Genomic DNA, 20762 nt, shown 5'->3' on the forward strand with positions numbered 1-20762 from the left:
CAACCCTGAGGTTTCATCTCAACCCTGCAAACTGGCAAAGATGAGCAAAAAAAAAAAAAATGGCATTAGTTAATGACAAAGAGGTTGTTGAATGAGAGGCACGCCAATACATTGTTGGTGGAGTTGGGAAATGGTACAGCCATTTTGATAAGCAATTTGGAATTCTGCAAATGAAGCTACTAAAATGTCCAAATCCTCCGACCCAGAGACTGCACTACTGGGTCTACACTCCAAAGAAGCCATTAATAAAAAGAAAGCCCCATATGCCCTTATGGCTAAGAACTGGAAACAAAGTCGATGTTCAATCAGTTGGGGAATAGCTGAATAAACTGTGGTACAGGAACATCATGGAACGGGACGAATGATGTGTGTGATGAGCACAGAGAAGCGTGGAAAGATCTCGCTCAATGGGTGTGCAGACAAGTCAGCAGAACAGTAATTACAACAACGGAAATGTTCAGAACAAATCAAAAGTCAATGTGACAAAATTGTAAAACTCAGTAGGACTTGAATGCAGAGATATGAGAAGCCCCTTCACAGAAGCGGGAAGGCCACAGGAACTGCACATCATACAAGTTTTCAGACTTTTTCAATGAACTGATCAAATGATTTTTTTTATTTTTTTACTTCTCTAAAAAATAGTATGTTATGTACAATGACTCTCTGAGAGAGGTAGAAGGAGCGATACATGGGATAATTATGGTGATATGAGAAACCGAAAATATAAAAAACCCTTAGTTTTCTTGGAAGCAATCAGAGTTAAGTGACTTGCCCAGAGTCATACACAAGTAAGTGTCTGAGGCTACATTTGAACTCAGGTCCTCCTGACTCCAGGCCCAGTGTTCTATCTGCTGTCTGACTTACAAAAATGTAACCAGGAAATATTTAGAAAAATAAATAAAAATGCAATAGGACATACAGCTAACATGAGGTTTTCTAAATTAACATGTGTCTGCATGGATCCTAAATATGGTGGACTCATTTTATTTGCATTTGGCATGACTGTGGTCGGGGATACAAAGAAGAACACAGAGAAAACAGCTAGAGAATGCCTGAAAATGCAGATCATACGTCTCTTGATTATTAGCTTAATAACAGCTTCACTGTATTTGACAGAGCGCCCAATTCCCCTGACATCAGAATCTGTTCATGAGTTAGACGCTCAATAAACGGCTTTCCAGCTGGGCTCACGCCTTGGTTCCAAGTTCAGATAGGCTTGCCAGGGCAGGTGTAGCTCCATACCTGTCAGGAGCACACCTTATCTATCTGGCTAATTTGGACGCCAGGCAAACAAGGGCCCCAAAGTGCGGAGCGATGGAGTAAGAGCTGGTGGAGAAATCATGAGAACTGGGTCCTGGGAACCTTGGGCAAGTTACTGCTTGGCCTCTCTGGGCCTCAGCTTCTCCTTCTGTAAAACGGGGAAGCTGGAGTTCTCTAAGGCCACAGCAAGACAGGAATGACTGGCAAAGGAGATCACGCAGGCCAGGAGCTCTCACACTTGTCCACTGTGGTAGCACTCTTCAGTTTAAACAAAATCTTAGCAGACCCATGTAGTCAAATCCTCTCACGTTGTTACTTTTAATGCTTATTGGCAACATAAGGTTCATTAAAACTAAAACAAAACTTAAGGATTTTAGAATTCTTTGCAACAGTTGGAAAAATGCTGATCTAGCTAACTCCCCCCCTTTTTTTTTAACATATACCCCTTAAAATCCTACAACATCCATGGGAAAAAAGTTCCAACTCACTAATCACAAAAAATACCAATTTAGACAACTTAAGTTTTCCATTTGCTTCTACTTAGCAAACTGACAAAGATGATAAAAGAGGGAGGTAATCAATATTGTTGGAGCTTGGGGAGACAGGCACATACATGTCTATCCTGCAGATGAAGGTTGTACTGGATCTAACCATTCTGGAAAAGTTTGAGAATTATTGAAAAAAGTCACTAAGTTGTACATAATCTTTGATCCATCAATCTCATGATTAGGCACATGCCTCAGTGAGGTCAAACAAAAAGAAAGGCCCTATCGATAATAAAATATTCACAGCAACGTTTTTCACAGTAGCAAACACCAGGAAACAAAGTTGATGTCCATCGACGGGGAGTGGCTGAACAAATTATCTGGCACGAGACTGCAACGGAATACTTTTTGACGGTACAAAACAACAAACGTGAAGGTTTGGAGAATCATGGGAAGACATGCATGAGCTGAGACTGAGGGAGATAAGCAGAATCTGAATACACACAGCAGCTACAATCATGCAAACAAACACAATGAAGCAAAAAAGGAGGCCAAGCTCTAAGCAGCCACAATGACCAATGTGGGCCCAGAGCTCCAGGGAAAGGCACTTTTGCTGTTCTCCTTTCCAGACGATAAGCCAGGTGCTTTCTGCCCAAATGACTTTCCTTGTAATAAAAGTGAGTTGGAAGAGGAGTTGGTGAAGGAGAGGGAGGAGGGGAAGTCAGAAATGACTGTGATATCAATTAAATGTACTGATCCAAATTAAAAAATAAAGCCCAAAGATAGCTAGACTCTGTTAGATTTGAGCAGCCCAGTGCTCCCTCCAATAGAGGCTGGTTGGGAATCTGGAAATCCTCCCTCAGGATGGCAGGATTTGGAACTTAAGGAGCTCTTAGCCATGATCCAGTTCCATCCTCTCCTTTTGGGGACGTCTCTTTCCAAGTTAGCCTGGATGAATGAAGCCCACCTAGGATTCCACCTCAGCATCTTCCACTCTTAGTTCTCCTTCCACTAAATTCCAGGTCCTTCCTCTCCAGTGCCAATCACTAGGTCTAACTGCCCTAAGGTAGAAGCTGCTGAGTACGGTTTACTTAGGCCAAGCAGAGAATGTCAGCCTTTTCATCAATCAGTTAGTCCTACTATGCGCCAGGTTAAGCCTTTTCATAAATGGGGGGAGTGGGGAGGGAGGGAGAAAAGAGGGTGATGGAGCTGGGAAGAGTAAACTAGGCAGATGTTGAAACAGTCCTAATGGCAAAGGGCCCTGAGTACACTTCTCGGAGTACAAACAGAATCTCAAGGTCTGAAGGAACTCGGAGGCCATCAAATTTCATTCCTTCCTGACCAAGAATCACCTACAGGCTCTACAGGATAAAGAGCATAGACTCTAGATCCACAGGGCCCGGGTTCAAAACCTGCCTAACAATTACAGTCTGACTTTGAACAAGTCACTTAATCCCCACGGGGTCTCAGTTGCTTAGATGGATTCCTGCCACCCCCCTACTCCCCTGGGTTTCCTCTAGCTCGACATCTGTGATCTACTCTCTTAATGCTGCCCACGGATGGGCATCTGGACATCATCGTTGGAAAGGTCTTAGTCCCACGCTAAATGGAAAATGGCAGCCTAAAGTAGTTTAAAGAGTCGGCACAGAATTTCAAAATTTCCAAAAGGAGTGGAAATCTGCCTCTCTGCACCTTCCACTAGTGGGGGGCTTCACGTGGCTCTACTTCCTGCCAGATTCGTTTCCCCGGGCTTCCCCCTCCACCGTCTCCTTCTATCCCCAAGGCTGCGACCTCTGTACCAGTTGGCAACCCCACTACTATACACTCGGGGCTTGGCCAGTCCAGCCCTCTTGTTAGTTAGGAACATAGAGGTGTTTTTGCCAAGATTCTTAGGATCCACCCTTTCCTATCGGACACCTCTTCACCCTCCCAGTGGACATTCCACCCCCTCCGTTAGTGGACATTGGAAACTTCGTTTAGAACAGTGCGAATTCTGAAACTGACATCCCCAACACTCCCCCCCCACCATGTTAGCGGGCATTGGAACTTTCCTCTGGAACGTTGCAGATCCTGAAATTGACATCCCCAACCCCCCCCCCACGTTAGCGGGCATTGGAACTTTCCTCTGGAACCTGTAGATCCTGAAATTGACTTCTCCCACCCACACCCCTCCGCTGGCGGACAACAGAACCTTTCTTTGGAGTGGGGGGCATTCCACCCAGCTGGTCTAAGACCACCCCAACCTTCCTTTACAAGGCTACTGGATTGAAGGCCCCACCCCGCCCTATGGTCACTGGAGTACTGCTCAGGAAGGCCGAGATCATGGATGTCCCCCCGCCCCCGCTGCAACTGGACTCTTCCTCGGACAGCTCCGCGGGCTGGTTCCCCCCGCCCCCAGGGATCATTGGATCGTTCCTCAGGGATGCCGGAGCCCGGGGCCGTTAGCTGCCGGCCCCCTTCACTCCCGGCATCCTCGGACCCCGTGGGAGGATCAGCCTGGGCCCGCGGGGTGTAGGCACCTGCGAGCTCCGCTGCTCCTTCCAGTGCTTCATCTGGTCGGTGGCTTTGTCTCGGCTATCCGCCATGGTGAGGGGTCTGGGGAAGCGGGCAACGCGGCAAGAACCCTGCGAGCTGGGCGGCGGCGCTCTGCGCTCTGCCTCGCAGCCTGGCAGCCACCCGTACCCGCCAGGAGCCGAAGGAGGCGTCGTCACGCTGCGCCAATCAGCGCCCGCCCCTCGGCGTGCGGCCCTCCAATTGGGCGGCGGGCTCTCGCTCTGGATTGGTCCGAAGTGGGCGAGTGAGGGGGAGGCCGGGAGGCCTCTGTTAGGGCCCCCTGGGGAGGGGCGGAGGCGGAGCAAACGCATCAAGTCAACAAGCATGTATTAAGCGCCTGCTGGATGCCGCTCGTTCGGCTTTGCAGCCCTGTCCGACTCTTGGCGACCCGTGCGGGGTTTTCGTGGCGGCGATCCTGGGGTGATTTCCTTCTCCAGTGGGTTAAGTGACATGGCCAGGGTCACGCAGCTAGTGCGTGTCTGGGGTCTTCCTGACTGCCCCTGTGCTGCCTCCGCTGCTTGCCGGACCCTGCCCTAAACGGGGCAGCGGAGCACCCCAAAGAGGAGCCAGATTTTGGGACCCAGGCCCTGGAGGCCATCTAGGCTGTCCCCCTTTTACAGATGGGGAAACTGAGGCTCATGGAAGCGAATGGGCGGGCCCGACGTCACACCAGTGTGAAGTATATATTATATATATGTCTCTAAAACTGAAAATGTCCAGGTGAATAGGAATGGCTCCAGTCCAGTGACACTCCAGAAAAATGTGCAAAAAGCAGCTTGCGAGGGGAGCATCCGAACCCGGGCCTTCCGTCTCTGGAGTCAGGGCTGTCCTGCAGAGAGAGCGCTGGGGAGGGTCAGCGTGAGCGGGACTGGCAGGAGAGGACGGGGAAGGAAGAAGGTGAGGCCAGTGGTCGTTCTGGACGTGGCAGGATGACCTGTTAGATCCAGCGCCTTCAGGCAGCCCCAGTCACCTCCAAAAGCCCATTTGCCTGCGGCTCCTTCCCCACATCCCTAACCTAGGTGGGCTGTTTGCCCCTCTGTCTCCTAGAGAGAGGGTTCTCTCAAGCTCCCTGAAACAGGTCAGGCATGGAGCACCTGAAGAAGTCACCTCCTGTCCACCTTCTACCTCCCCTGCCCCCTTTCATGGCCTGAGAGCTTACCTCTACAGACTGTGTAGCCGATAAAGGTTGGCTGGACCCTTCTGGTACATTTTTCTCATTTGATCTTCACACCAACCCAGAGTCAGACAGGACTGAAATGAAAGAACAGCAACAAATGTACTGTATTAAACAAAAATTCCCAATGACATTTTAATCTGGTTGGTTTATTTGGGATGTTGGGGCCCATGTACTACCAGGCCATGAGTTTGATACCTCTGATCTGCATCTTTGGAGGGAATACCTACATTAGTCAGAACTTGGATCCCGTAGAAGTGTTGAAGATGAATTTTTGTAAATCATGATATTTTAAACGTAGACTTAGCATCTGAGAACTGCTTTCCCTGCAACTGGATTTGCATGACACCAAGACACAGTTAACTGGGATTAAAAAAAAATCAGACAATTTGGTAGGAAAAAAAAGTCTCATCAGCCTGATTGTTTAGCCAAGAAACCAAACAATCAGCCTTTCTCTCCTTGATTAGCCTTATTGGCCCCTTATATGCTTTCTGCATACTGTACCAAAGGTCAGGAAGCATGTGACTGCAGTCTTAAATGAAGTTGGCTTGAGATAAACATATGCTTCTGGCCATCTGCTAGTTGTTTTTGATAATATGCTTTTTGATAGTATGTTTTTGATAAGTCCTATAAATTAGGACCACTCCTCTTCCCTTAAATACCAAAAGAAAGTTTCAGCATTTCAGAAAAATTTCCATCAGGAAAATCTTCTAAATCAGCAAGTAAAGACAACATTAAAATAAAGAGAGTACAAGGGTCATGCATGCACACACACACACACACACACACACACACACAGAATTTCAGAACAGAAACTGCTAGTTTCATGGGATATAATGGGAAGAAATGGTAGGCAGGGATGTTTAGCCACCTAACTGCCACAACCACCTTGGCTGTTTAGTCGTTTTCAGTCACAGCCATGACCCCGTTTGAGTTTTCTTGGCAGATACTGGGCTGGTTCGCCATCATTTCCTTCTCCAGCTCATTTTACAGATGAGGAAACTGCTTCAAATAGCTAAAAGTGACTTGCAGGGTCCCACAGCTGGTAAGTGTCTGAGTCTGGATTTGAGCTCAGGAAGATGAGTCTTCCTGACTCCAGGCCTGGTGCTGTGTCCTTGGAGCCACCTAGCTGCCCGATATTATAACAGAGATTATGTTAATTTGTGGTTTTCTAAATCAATATGTGGCCCAAGGGTACCCCTTTTGTATTTGAGTTTGAGGCCTGTGGTGTATATCAGAACTCCTGCCTGCCTTCTCCTACTGAGGGATTTTTGTACATGCCATCCAATAAGTCACACTGCTAGGAAGTGAATGAGGTCAGATTTGAGCTCAGAAAGATGAGTCTTCCTTAGTCCTGGCTGGATACACTTTCCACTGAGCCTCCTACCTGCCCCATAGTACAACATAGAGAGTCTACCTAACACGCTAAAGGTCTTCCCTCTTTGGTTCTTTAACATTCTGTAGGTAACAGGGTAACAAAAGCTTTACATCCATTATCCCACCTTCTAAGTATGTAATTACATTACGATCTTTTCTGATCAGACTTTGCCTGGATAATATCCTTTCTGTAAAAAAAACACAAGTCTCTTGTAAACAAGTGCACATTGATTATACTGTAGCCTACCTACATCCATCTCAGGTTACGCAAAATTTGTGATGCTTCTGAGATCATAGTGTTCTGGGCATTTCTAGCCATAAGAATACTAGTATTTTTTTAAAAATTTAGTTTTTGTTTTAGGAAACAACTAGGGATCATCAAAGGCACTGGGCAATTTCCCAAATGTCATCAAGTCCACCCTTTTCCTCTATTTCAAGGACAAGCTTATTTTCCACTGTCAGTGCCTGTCCAAAGCATATGTATTAACTTTACATGGATGTACATTGTATCATGGATTGCCCATCTGGGAAATAAACATTCATCACCCTCTTGGTTTTTCTTGCGTGCACTGTTGGCTAAACTCTTTTGAGTAGTTAGAAGTCTTTTTTACAAACCTCCATACAATTCTGAAGTTTGATGCAGTCAGCACTGATTTGCAAACAGGAGCACCAGGAGAACTTCACCGTCAGGAAATACCTTTTCCATTTGTATTTTTCACCATTTGTACATCTTCCGTCTTAGTGGTGAACGCTTGGGAAAAACCCACTTCTGCCGTCTCCCTTTTTTTATACTAATAGCCAGAGAATCATTGAAACAAGTTATGATCTTAACATATCTGTGGAAGATAGTCATTAATTTTGCCATTGGTTTTTATATTATATTATATATAATATATATTACATTTATCAATATATCAATATGCAAAATATGTATGTAATAAAACAATGTATAATATTATTAAATATAATATATTGTATATAATGTGTGTATATGTGTATATATGTACATATTTAAATAAATGTATTTGATAAGTATTTAAATGTATAAAAACAGTACTACATTCAAAAATCAATTCTCTCTTTCCTTTTCTCTCCTCATCCTCTGAATATATGCATATATACACAATACACATGTATACATATATAAATAGTGTATACATTTATACTATTTGGGTATAAAATCAATAATTCATATGTTTTATATATGCATATACAAATTATTCAGTCTTGAGTTATGCAAAATTGCCTATGATGTATCAGATGTCAAGAGCTGCCATCCAGGACCATGTAGCTTTTCTGCTGAGGTGGGAGGGGGGGCAGCCTCTCCTCCCCCACCTCTCATGGGAGAATGTAAGGAAAGAGGCACTGGGAGTTGTCAGTTTAAACCGACTCTGCACCCATGCTGCTATATGATAGGGTTAGAGGGGGAGGGCTTGCTTCTTCAGACCAGAGCCAGGGCCTTCCAGCACAGAGCCACCACCAAATGACTGCAAGCAGCCAGAGAGTTTGCCATCTCTGAAGTACCCAAGCACCGTTTGAGATTTCTGGGAGAAAAGAGCCATAAGGAGAGCTTTCATGAACTTTTTCTCCCTCTTGGGAAAACATGGGCAGGCCAGGCTTGAGCAAAGCACATGGTCTTCAGGCTGCAAGTCATGGCTTCCATGGCTGTCCTTGGACTGCTGAGAATTGGGAGCAATGGTGAGTGGGACATCCAAGACATTTTTTCTTCTTTCTTTCTGCACTGGGGAAGAAGTAATTCCTATTAATTATCCAATTCCTCCACATTCTTGCCTCTCTCTTTCCAGAGGGAAGGAGTTAGACGCAACAGAACAAAAGATCTAGAATTTTATCCTGGTTTAGCCAGTTACTGCTTGTGTGACCTCAAGCAAGTAACTTAACACTTCTGGGCCTCAGTTTCCTTTTTTAAATGAAAAGATTGAATTAGATGACCTCCAAATTTCCATCTAACTCCAAGTTCGTAGTCCTATTATTTGATGAGCTTAAAATAGCTATTTAACACTTAAGATCTGATCTATAACAATAGTTACGATGCAGAGTCCAAAGTCATTGTAATATTACAGATATTTCAATAGACACTACTTAGTTTCAGAAGAGAGAAAAGGACATTTTAGGACTGTGTGGTATTGGTCTGTTTTGCTACATACAGTCTTTATTAATAAACCTTTTGATTATATCTTGGCTTGAAAGAGACATGATCCCAAGTTTTTGGCAGCTGTGTTCTATTTTTAAAGTGCAGGCATGAAATTATTTTTATTTCAGCGTTATAATTAAACTTCATACTGTAGCCCCACACAATCAATAATATACTTCTAGGCATGGAGATAATGTAGATTCAGTAGCATTTTGGTACCAGCACCCTAAAGTATTTGGAGGCACAGGATGTGGTGACACCTGAAACCAGAGCTGTTCCTTTCTTTGGTCGGAAGCTCAGAAATCACTTTCAGCGCTCTAAACCATCCGTGATAGCGAGAGGTTAAAAAGAGTGAGAGAACCAAGTTTATGTAGAGAGCACAGAGTACCTCATGTCTTTAGTAATTTACTCAACTGATACTGACTTTTATTACTGATGGAATCAATAGCGCATTTAGGGTCAGTTGACCAAATGAATGCCAATGGTTAGGATAGGAAGTGACTTGTCTTTCTGTATTCTAATGGAGAGAGAGCTGTCACACACTGACTGAATGACCCTGGGCAAGTCACTTAACTCTTAGTGGTCCAAGCAGCTCTCCAGGACCATACATTGTAAAGCAGATGCTTATACCCTTTGGGAAAGGAATTCCTCCTGCAGGCTCCTTCCACTACTGAAATTACAAGCCCAGTTTCAAAAATTCCTAATATTACTTATCTGAAAGCAGAATAGTAATCTAAATTCTCCACAACTGTATATAGACCAATTCTCAGCAGTCCAAGGACAGCCACGGAAGCCGTTTTACAGCCTGAAGACCATGTGCCTGCCCTGCCCACATTGCCCTATAAGAGAGAACAAGTTCATGAAAGCTCTTTTCTCCCAGAAATCTCCAAACGGTGCTTGGGTGCTTTAGAGATGGCCAACTCCCTGGCTGCTTGCAGCCACTTGGTGGTGGCTCTGTGCTGGAAGGCCCTGGCTCTGGTCTGAAGAAGCAAGCCCTCCCGGTTTAACCTCACTGTAGCAGCATGGGGGCAGAGTCCGTTCAGACAGCTTCCAGTGGCTGCCCCTCCTCCAGCCTCAGCAGAACTGCTGGATGGTCCTGCATGGCAGCTAAAGTCCAGGCCTTGGTTAGGTAAGCCCGATCCTGGTTTGGGGGCTGCCTCTTCTCTGACACTGGGTCAGTCAGTCTTGTTCCATTCAGGGGAGTCTGGGCTTGGAGGCCACCTTATGAGTTTGAAAGTTTCCACAGTCCTCAGTCCCTTGGTTAGAACTGACTCCTCAGAATGAGGCGGACAGCAGTGCAGTCAAAATGAAACCTAAAATGCTTTTCAGCAGCCTCACAAACTGCTTTATGTTCTGGTGATGTTTGAAGTGTCAGCTTCCTGAAGGACTTCCCTCCTATACTGCTGTTAGAAGTTTAGTCACTGAATCCTTGTTTTGTCTTCCTATCAAGGCACACTTGTGAGTATTTGGTGCTGGTTATTTCTTTTGTTTATAGGGAATAAATACCTGTCTCATGATTGATTCATACTGGACGTTGAGTACTTTGGGGAAACCTTGGACCTAAGGTAGAAGGTGAGCCTTGGGCCTTTTCCTCCAAAGACCCTGAGGTTGAAGTTTAAAAACTGAAGCTTAATGAACAGTGTGGGGAAAAAAGGAATCTAACCTTTCTAGGTAACCCAAATGCCACAGGAATGAGCCCAATCTGACCACCATAGGCATGGGTCCGATGAGAGAGCCACCTCAATGGAGTTTAATGAAATGTTTTAATTTTTGATTTTCTAGGTTTTTTTTTTAAGTTGCATGCCCAATTCCTTCATCTGCTTCTTTCTCCTCTTGAAATTATTTGGAGATATACATTTTCCCCTAAGGATTGTTTTTCCCCTTAGTGAAGAAAGAGAAGAAGATGACCCCAGGCCTTATGAACTCAGCAACAGTTCTTAATTGTTAAATTATCAGTAAGAGAATACTGTAAATGAACAGAGTACAATAAAATATAATGGACTAGAACAAGAAGCAATGATATTGTCTTTTGACCAAAAACAGAACTTCGTACTGTGAAATATAGTTTGTTAGAGACATCCAGGAGTACAGGTAGGATGCCTACCTGCAACTCTTTGTAAAGGAGTTTTTTGCTCATCAGTTCTGACGGAAAAGAATCATGTAAAACATTTTTATTTCTTCTGGAAGGTGACAGGCACCCAAAGCAAAATGGGAAGCCACAGAAACTATGTGAATTTGTTTATTTGCTCACACTCCCCATCCACCCTCCCTTTGGGCTTTAGAAAATGGCATGCATATCTTAATATAATTACTTTCACAATGTTTCTGGGAGATTGGGTAGGTGTGGAGTAAAGCAAGCTTAGAATATTTGTACACAAATTAGAAATGAAATGGTGCACTGAATAGGAAGGTTTCACACCTGTTGACTTTTGATGGATGACCAACAACCAATGTTCATTATATGATTTCAGTTGAGGGAACCCTGACCTGGGATATGGGGGCAGGGAGAAATTAAGGTGCCACTCGTCGAAAGAGGGGAAGAATAGGTTTTATCTCTCAATCATCACAGTGACTCATAGATCATATCTTTATCACTCTTTGGCATGTTTTTTCATGTTTTCTTCTCTATCCATTCATTGATGAACTAAACTGATGCTTCATCATATACTGGAGAAGACCCAGCTTTTCAAAGGCTGGACACAAGTTCTAGTGTCTCAAAGCGAGGAAGTTTGGGGACCTAGTGATGAATTCTTGTTATCCATTCTCCAAGGACCAGACTAGGTTCAAAACCTCATTGATAGAAGAGCAACTACTTCCTTTTTTTTTTTTTTTTTTGGCTCCAGAACCTGGCCATTAAAAAAAAAAAATCTCCTAATACTACTCTTTGCACATCTCCTATTTTATCTGGTATCTATAACAATATGTCAAATTTTCTGCCAGAACAGACAGCATTACATGTGAGTGATGAATGTTACTTGAGCTCAGGACATAGATTCCTGGTTGGGTTAGTATCCCTTTCTTTAAAAAATCTAATTTCTCTCCCTCCCACCCCACTTCCCACCTTGGAATAAAAAGAAAAACAAAATCTTTGTAACAAGCATGCATAGTCCTTGGAATGCTGGACTTAGAGTCTGGAAGACTAGAGTTCAAATCCCCTCTCTGATGCCTACCAGCTGTATGACCCTGAGCAAGTCACTTAACCTCTGTCTACCTCAGTTTCCTCATCTGTCAAACAGCACCTATATCGTAGAGTTGTTGCAAGGCTCAAATGAGATAAGATATGCACAGCTTTCTTTTTTAAAACCTGAAAACTTTATAAACTCTAGCTATCAGCATTATTCTTATTAGTCAAACAAAATAAATTCTTGCATTGGGCACGTTCAACAACTCCATATCCTAATCTAAACCCTGAGTCATTTCTCTGTCAGGAGGTAGGTAGGTAGCATGTTTCCTCATGAGTTCTCTGGAATTATCATTGGTCATCCATCACGTGGAACAGAGTTAATTAAGTCTTTCAAAGTTTCAAGTTGTTTGTCCTAATGTCATTGTTAATTGTTCTTCTAGCTCAGCTCACTCTGCATCAGTTCATCTAAGTCTTCCCAGGTTTCTCTGGAACCATCCTCTCCATCATTTTTCATAGCACAATAGTGTGCCATCACCTTTCATATACCTTAACTTACTAGCCACTTTTCAATCAGTGGGCACCCACTTGGTATCCTCTTCTTTGCTACAACCAAAGCCGCTTTAATTATCTTTGTGCACATAGGTTCTTTCTGTATTTCCTTGATCTCTTTGTAGTAGCTAACCTTTCTATTTTGGTTTGTTTTGTTTTTTATTTTATTTATTTGCCTTTTAGTTTTCAACATTCACTTCTATAAGATTTTAAGTTCTAAATTTTCTCCCCCTCCCTAAGACAGTGTGCAATCTGATGTAGGCTATACATGTATAATCATATAAAAACATTTCCACGTGTGTCTTGTTACAAATGAGAATTAGAACCAAAGCAGAAAACCATGAGAAACAAACGAAAGAGAGAGAGAGAGAGAGAGAGAGAGAGAGAGAGAGAGGGAGACAGACAGACAGAGAGACAGAGACAGAGAGACAGAGAGACAGAGAGAGAGAGAGAGAGAGAGAGAGAGAGAGAGAGAGAGAGAAAGAGAGAGGGAGGGAGGGAGGGAGAGGGACAGGGAGAGGGAGAGAGAATGAGAATAGTATGTTTCAATCTGCATTCAGACTCCATAGGTCTTTTTCTGGATGTAGACAGCATTTTCCATCACGAGTCTATTAGAATTGTCTTAGATTCTTGTATTGCTGAAAAGAGTTGTCTATCAAAGGTGGTCATGATGCAATGTTGCTGTTACTGTGTGCTGGTTCTCTTGCTTCTGTTCACTTCACTCCGCATCGGTTCATTCAAGTCTTTGCAGGTTTTTCTGAAATCTGCCTGCTCATCATTTCTTACAGCACAACAGCATTTCATTACATTCATTTACCAGGACTTGTTCAGCCATTCCCCAATGGAGAGGCATCCCCTGGGTTTCCAGTTCTTGGCCACCACAAAAAGAGGTGCTATAAATATTTTTGTACATATCTAACCTATCTTTTTAGCCTTTTCACTTCTGTTAATGCAAATAATTCTCTACCTAGGCAGCTAGGTGGGACAGTAGACAGAGTGCTAGGGCTTCACTCAAGAAGATTTTTATTTTCAGTTGTGTTAGTCTTGTTTTCTTGGCCACGATACTGGAGTGGTTTGCCATTATCTTTTCCCACTCATTTTACAGATGAGGAAGCTGAGGTAAACAGGGTGAAGTGACTTGCCCAGCATCACACAGCTTAATCATGTTTAAGGCTAGATCTGAACTCGGCAAGATGAGTCTTGGCTCCAGGCCCAGCATTCTGTCCTTGGCACCACTTAGACTTGAGTTCAAACCAAGACACCTAATAGCGGTGTGATATCAGCCAAGTCACTTAACCTCTGTCTGCCTTAGTTTAGGAATAATAATGGCACCTACTTCCTAGGGTTGTTGTGAGGATCAGCAGACGTAATATATTAAGCACTTAGCACGGTGCCTGGCACAGGTGCTTATTAATGTTTCCTTCTTTCACATAGCATATGGCTCTTCTCCAAGCACCTTGATATTCCAGTCAAACTAGGCTGCTAGAACCCCCCACCCAAAATCAATATTCTGCCTTCTGCCTCAATACATTTTTCACATGCTTAGAACGCACTCACATCTCAGCTCTACCCTACAAACCTTCTTTAATGTTCAGCTCAGATGCCACTTCCTCTGTAAAGCTCTCACTGATTTCTGTCAGAGAAAACTTCTTTCTCTCCTCGATTTTCCTAGGACACCCTATCAGGATCTCTCTTTTGCCTGTATCACACTCCACCTGGCATCACACTTTTCCATGAATAAATGATATTCCTCTCTTTCTCCCCTTTGTCTCTTGGAATGAAGCTCCTAAGGGCAGAGACGTGCCATTATTTTACCTTTGTATTCTCAGCATCATGCCTATAGTAGATGCTTAATTAATGTCTATCGCACTTGAATGAAAGTGCATACCAGAGCATGGCGTATTTGTGATTTGCATCAATGAGTGAGATTATCAATATCCATGAAATTATCATTTTTGAAGTGACATATTAAACTCAGAAGTAAGGGTACCTTTAGCAATAGGAGGCATCCTAGTGTTCTTTGATAGATGGTGTTGGCCATTGTGGAAGAATGAGGAGCCTTTCTTACGTTTAGCCTGCTCCACAATTAAAGCAAAGGGAAAAGACATCGAAGTGCAAAGTTCTTGAAGGTAAGGCAGCGTTCTTTTTGGCCTTTTGGCTAAATCTATTTCTAATGTATAATCTATTTACGTTTGCTTCTTTACAGGAAGAAATATCTCTCATCTATCTAGTTTAGCTTTTTCCCCAGCCATTCCTACCTCCTAAAGGACTCAGTATTTTTACCTCTACAAGGTACATGAAGATAATTCCAAGTTTTTATTGAACATGCTGTATTTACTGAAGATGCCAATGAGATTGCCATGAGCAGTTCTATCATACTAAACACAAATTTACAGAAGGCATCCTCGACCTTTGCCATATTTGCTCAACCTCTAGACCGACTATTGCCCCATGCCGACTATTGAAACTGTTTTAGGCAGAAATCCTTGATCTCCTTGCCAAGAGAATTAGGCAAAGGGCAACACTGGTTTAGAATATAAACACATTTGTAAAATCTTGTGGAGTAGGATGGTAGAAGATTATGAACAGTGTCATCTCATGAAACCACAAGAATTAGTAGAATGAAGAACAATTTTATAAAAAGTTTGGCAAGAGACCTGAATAAGCCAGTTATCCCAAAGGTATGATGAAACACGGACAAAAAAGAGAAGATGCAAAAGATCTGTAAAGTTTACATTCATATATGTATGTGTATATCTATATGTTTGTATATAAACTTTACAGATATCTATGTATGAGTATGTATGTGTGTATACATGTATATACATACATACACACATGCATTATTATATATGTACATACATACAACACTTTCCCCCACATTTGTCCTCTATCATTATTAGTCTTTGATGTGCTGCCTGAGGAAGCAGAATTCTTCATCAAGAACTGTGATGTTAGAGAACAGACATTCTAGGACTCTATCTATGGAATCCCTGTGCTGAGCTCAAGTACGTTCTACACTTGCATCTAATAAATGGACTAGGTTAAGCGTACACCCCAGCCCCACCATGCTTGAGCTGACACAATTTTGAGGTTGTTGAGGGATTAACTCTCAAATTCTCAGACATTGTTACTCCCCAAGATGGTAGTATAATCAGTAATTAGCATACCATATGTATACTTTCCCAACTTTACCAAATTTTAAAAAATATTTTGTCATTTACCATGGAGACTAGAGACAAACATTCAGGGGCTGTGAGCTTGTTCCAGTCCCTAGCTTTTACTTAGTCATTATGGTTTGCCTGAGTCCAGCTTAGAAAAAACCCTAGGCCCTAATTAGGCGAAGTACACTCCCCATTCTCAAATTCATTGGCTCATCGCTCTCACCTTAGCTATTGAGGGACAGTTCTACTTTTAGCTTATAGTCTAGGGTTTCCTTAAATAGAAAAATGTAAAAGAGAAGCTCAGTGTACAAACATGAGGCAAGCATAAGACAGGTGATTTATTCCTACCAGAATAATGCAGTGATAAGCATAAGAGAATCATAGCACTTGTTACAGAAGGGTTAGACCAAAATTAGGTAAAAACTTATTACTAATACTATAGTAAGCTGGAAAGCCAGACATAACACAGCCGACCATCACCTCTGCATCAAACCATCTGGCTTAATCTTCCTTCCAGCGACTTCCCTCTCAGAAGTAGAAACCTTCTAGGATACCAGCCACTGTCGCAGTACCCACAACCACAACCACTCCAGGAGATGAGGCTGCCGCCTCTCCAAGACAATTTCACAAGTAGGTATGCTGAAAAAGGAAAAAAAATCGGAGAGTAGCCAGGTGTCCCCAGCACCAACTAGCTTGTTTATGTCCTTTTTGGCATTAGCCACCATTTGGGCAGGGTTGCCCTGATACTGGGGTGAAGATCACACCTCTTGATAAAGCCACATCTTGTCATCTTGAGAGAAGCAGCCAAAAAGAAACCAGATGGAAACAATTTCCTCTTTGAAAAGATGTCACCTGATCTTGGCTCTTCCGGCTAAGCTACTAAGCAGATGACTCTCAGAGAGGAGTCAGACATGGCCGAAAGCTGGGCTCCCAGCTCTCCCACTTGCTCAGCTAGAACTGGCAGCCCTGTGAGCTCCATGTGAAGAAGAGATCTGCTGCATGTGAACTAGGGGTATGCCCAATAACATTTGGAGATAGGAATAGACACTATACAGCAGGCAACTGACAGAAAGATATAGAGAATACAGGATCCCCCGGCAGTTATTGCTTATTGATTATTCTTAAAGCATTTGATTCCATAGAGGAAAATGAATGACATCTTAGACTCACTTTCAACAGACAAGACCATGAATAATTTCCTGAAAGATATATTAAGAAGATAACTTGTTTGATGCCCTCTGATCATTAACATACGTGAGACCTAAAACAGAGAGAAGTGTGCTGCTGGCTGAAGACATTTACCTCTCCACCTGGGAGAGTTGGATTTCATCTTATAGGTGTTTCTATTTGTGGATCAAGTTGGTATAATTGTATGAAGCCTCGCAGAACATACTAAAAAGATCCATGAGGAGAGCTCAGCATAACTAACTAACCACGCAGAAACAACAAAGTGGATGAGTAACACTTATTGACCAGAGTATAGCATGAAGATGGATGGATAATCCATAGAGCTGGCCCGTTAGTACAGACAACTTATACAGATGCTACAAATAAGCAATGAGTTGAATTTGACAGCTTAACAAGAGAAAATTGTGCGGTACACTTACTAACACAAAACTCTTCCCTGAAACAAAAATCTATCTTTTTAAACCCCATATACTACCAGTGATGCTGAATGTCTGAAAGTGATAGAATGCCATGGTTGGCAAAAAATTAAAGTTTAGGTCATGCAAACAGTGGTGCACAGGCTCATAAAGTGGACATGAGTGGGCCACAAAACACTACAGACTAAGAACTATAGATGTGAAAGTGGAATAAAGGACGTCATCAGAAAGATATAGACCCAGAAATGAAGGCGGCTCAGTGACATGGTGAAAGTATGAGACAATCCACAGACAGTGTGCATGATCCCTTAATAAGCAGAATGTCAAGAGATCCAGAAGAAGCCACCAGCAGGTTGAAGGGTGCTCCTGTGAGGGATTCTCAGGAATATTTGAACACAAATCCCAAAGGATGTCCTCATCAATGGATATAGAAAGACAAAGTATTAATACATAAAATATCAGAGTTATCAGAGTAAGAAAGTAAAGAGTAGTAAAGAAAATTATTTAAATCTTATAGTTATATTGAATGAGCCAATTGAGAACCATTGTCAATTGGTGATTGTTGACTCTTTAGAATGACCAATATGTAGAAGTGTTATATAAGCCATGAGATAAGAGAAAAGGAAAAAGGAAGTGGGTTCTTTTTTCTTCTTATCCTATTATCTTCCTCTTTTCACACTTACATAAGTCTCAGACTTGGCTCTTTTATGTGCAATCTTGGCACTTTGAAAATTCTACTTCCACATTATTTTTTACTAGGCTTTATGGATCATACCACTGTTATGGAGTTTCTTTGTTTGTTGTGGTTTTTTTGAGGGGGAGGGTTGGTGATGGTTATTGAAAGAGAAACAAGGGTTCCTGAGAGGGAATTAGGAGAGTAACCGAGGGGGACCTGAGTCAGGGCACTGTGCTCAAGGGGAGAAAAATTATAACAACTTGAAGGAAGAATTGACCCTGGATCCTTTGGAGGCCATTACTAAGTCAAATGGGCCAAAGAGAACCTCAAGCCATAGGAAAGGCAAACTGCCTTGACCAGCCAGATAAACTTGGGCAAGCCTTCAGCTCCTTCCACATCCCAACCTGAAATCTGGAGGAACTCAAATAAGCAAAACACTTACTCTCAGGGACTCTGTAAGAATTCAGCCAACAGTTAATCCAAGGAGTTTCACTTTCCCCCTGGACAAGGAGTCCTGTAGAGGTTCCACAGCAGGTCAGTTTCTGAATGTCTGCCAGGCCTAGTAGGTGCCCAGCTTTTCCTCTCCTAGCCAAGGCAGATAATCATAATAACAAGTATACTGAATTTTGTAAAGTTTCTTTAAAATATTATCTCGCTTTATCCTCACAATAATCTGTGATATTCAGTATATGATAACCTTGGTCTTAGCAATTTTCCCTCTTCAGCTACTATAGACTACATCCTTAGTACCTCAAGTTCTGGTCCATCGGCTAATGTCTGTGATTCATATACTAACCAGTGGGATAATTTACTGACTTTAGACATTTCGGACAGAGGTGAGGAGGCAGAATGGGCCAGTAGAAAGCCTGCCACATTGGACAACAGGACATGAATCACATCCATTATTTATTACCTGCGCGACCTGATTAACATCTTTGGACCTCAGTTTCCTAATCTGGAGAATGAAGGACATGGATTAAATAACCTCAGTGATCTGTTTGAACTCAAAGTTTGAATTTATCATCCACTTAGGAGACCTTGGCTGCTCCAGGACATAGAGAATACTCTGAAACATAGATAATAGGCAGAAAAATTCTGTGCCACTTAACATTTTTGTTAACATTTGTGACTTGGACAAAGGCCTAGATGACATATGGATTCAAAAAGCTCCTGATGGAATAGAACTTTAGGCCAAACCAAAAGAGATGAAACATCATAGAGATAAGTATCCAAAACTCAACATCCCAGGTAAGAGATGGGGGAGGCATGGCTAGGCAGTACTTTGTCTGAAAAAGATCTAGAGGTTTTAGTGGACTGCAAGATCAATAGGAATCTGTAGTATAATCTGAAGCCCAAGAAAGCTAAAGATGCATGGAGAGATATGTGGCACAGAGCCAGGAAGGTTGGCATTGTGCTGGACTCTACTTTTGTCAGACGGTCTCCAGAATATTGTGTTCAGATAAGGGTGCCACTCTTTAGATGGAATCTTAATTGGAGCGTCAAGATGAGAACAACTAGTATAAAAGGCTTCTAGATCATGTCATGTGAATATTGGTTGAAGAAACTGGGGAAGAGAAGACATGGGAAGGAAGTCATAGCTACCTTCAGATATTGGAAGGGTTGTCACTTTGAAGTGCTAGAGAATAAAATGTTATTAGCCCTATTTTACAGGTGAAGAAACTGAGGCTCAAAACGTTTATGTGACTTGCCCACAAGCATATGTTCTAATAGCTAGAACTGGTTAGGAGTTGGACTTTGCCCTTTTAAAAACCCTGCATTAAAATGGAAGCACCTTAGATTTATTAAGGATAGATGGAGGGGAGAAGAGAAAAATAGTACAAAAGGACAAGATCAAAGGTGACTTAACCTGTTTGAATATTTTGCCTGAGGTCTAGGCATTCCCTAAAGGAGCATGATGAGAAGCTACCATGGGGATAGGATAGGGGCCAGGGCACAGAGATGCCTCATCATATGATCCATTTCTCATGGCATTGTAAAGTTTAACGAGCTAATGCTTACAAAAACTCTTTTCATCTGATGAAAAACACTTTGTGGGTATAGAGCAGATTATAATTCCAAGGTTAAGAGGTTCCTCAGTGGTGAACTTTTGCATTTGGTTTTGGATTTTATCTTTGCCTGCCAATTAGTTGCCATTTGTTTAGTAAGTATCCCCTATTATCTTCAAACAGATCCAGTTTTATGGGAGCCCCAGTAGTATTTGAAACATGCCCTGTCTTGCTAAGCTGTCATACTGTGCAATTGTTATAATTTATGTTGGGCTGTTGGCCTGGTCTCTGCCCACACAAGATTTGAAAAGAGAAATTAGATTTAGGGAAATCACACTACATTGAAATGCTGTGTCTCATACCAGCTCACCAGAGCCTTGGTTTTTCAAGTTTGTATCAGAGGACATTTTGGAGAAAAATTGTCTACCTTCCTATTAGCAGGATGTACGTTTCCTTAGGATAGGAAAGCTAAGAGAAAAGGACAAAGAAGGTAGATGAAAGTCCTCCGCAATTAAAGATGACCAAGAACCCAAGAATACTGAGATCACCTTTGGAGCAGTCCCACTGTAAACAAACTAAAGAGATATTACATAAAGATGGCGCCAGATAGAATCCATTGAAGTGTTTTTTCCATGATG

At 42.5% G+C, this 20762-nt stretch overlaps 1 protein-coding gene and 1 long non-coding RNA gene across 8 annotated transcripts in view; one reads left to right on the forward strand and one right to left on the reverse strand.

Moving 5' to 3' along the window:
* CAT (catalase) overlaps positions 1–5549 on the reverse strand; it is a 28168-nt gene extending 22619 nt beyond the window's left edge. For 2 of the 3 annotated variants that reach the window (XM_072619177.1, XM_072619178.1), the window contains exon 1: positions 4265–4496. In XM_072619177.1, the coding sequence (XP_072475278.1) occupies positions 4265–4330 (66 nt within the window). In that variant the 5' untranslated portion in view covers positions 4331–4496. Of the gene's footprint in view, positions 1–4264; positions 4497–5457 lie in introns of those variants that run through there. The other variant, XM_072619179.1, reaches the window with a different exon arrangement.
* A 4085-nt stretch (positions 5550–9634) lies between these two features.
* The window catches only part of LOC140510478 (uncharacterized), a 51829-nt gene continuing 40701 nt past the window's right edge, over positions 9635–20762 (forward strand). Inside the window, exon 1 of one of the 5 annotated variants that reach the window (XR_011969245.1) lies at positions 9635–10130. This is a non-coding gene — a long non-coding RNA (uncharacterized lncRNA). The remainder of the gene's footprint in view (positions 10131–20762) is intronic. The other 4 variants (XR_011969248.1, XR_011969249.1, XR_011969246.1 and 1 more) reach the window with 4 other exon arrangements.

The sequence above is a fragment of the Notamacropus eugenii genome, chromosome 6, assembly GCF_028372415.1.
Source record: "Notamacropus eugenii isolate mMacEug1 chromosome 6, mMacEug1.pri_v2, whole genome shotgun sequence".
Lineage (NCBI taxonomy): Eukaryota > Metazoa > Chordata > Mammalia > Diprotodontia > Macropodidae > Notamacropus > Notamacropus eugenii.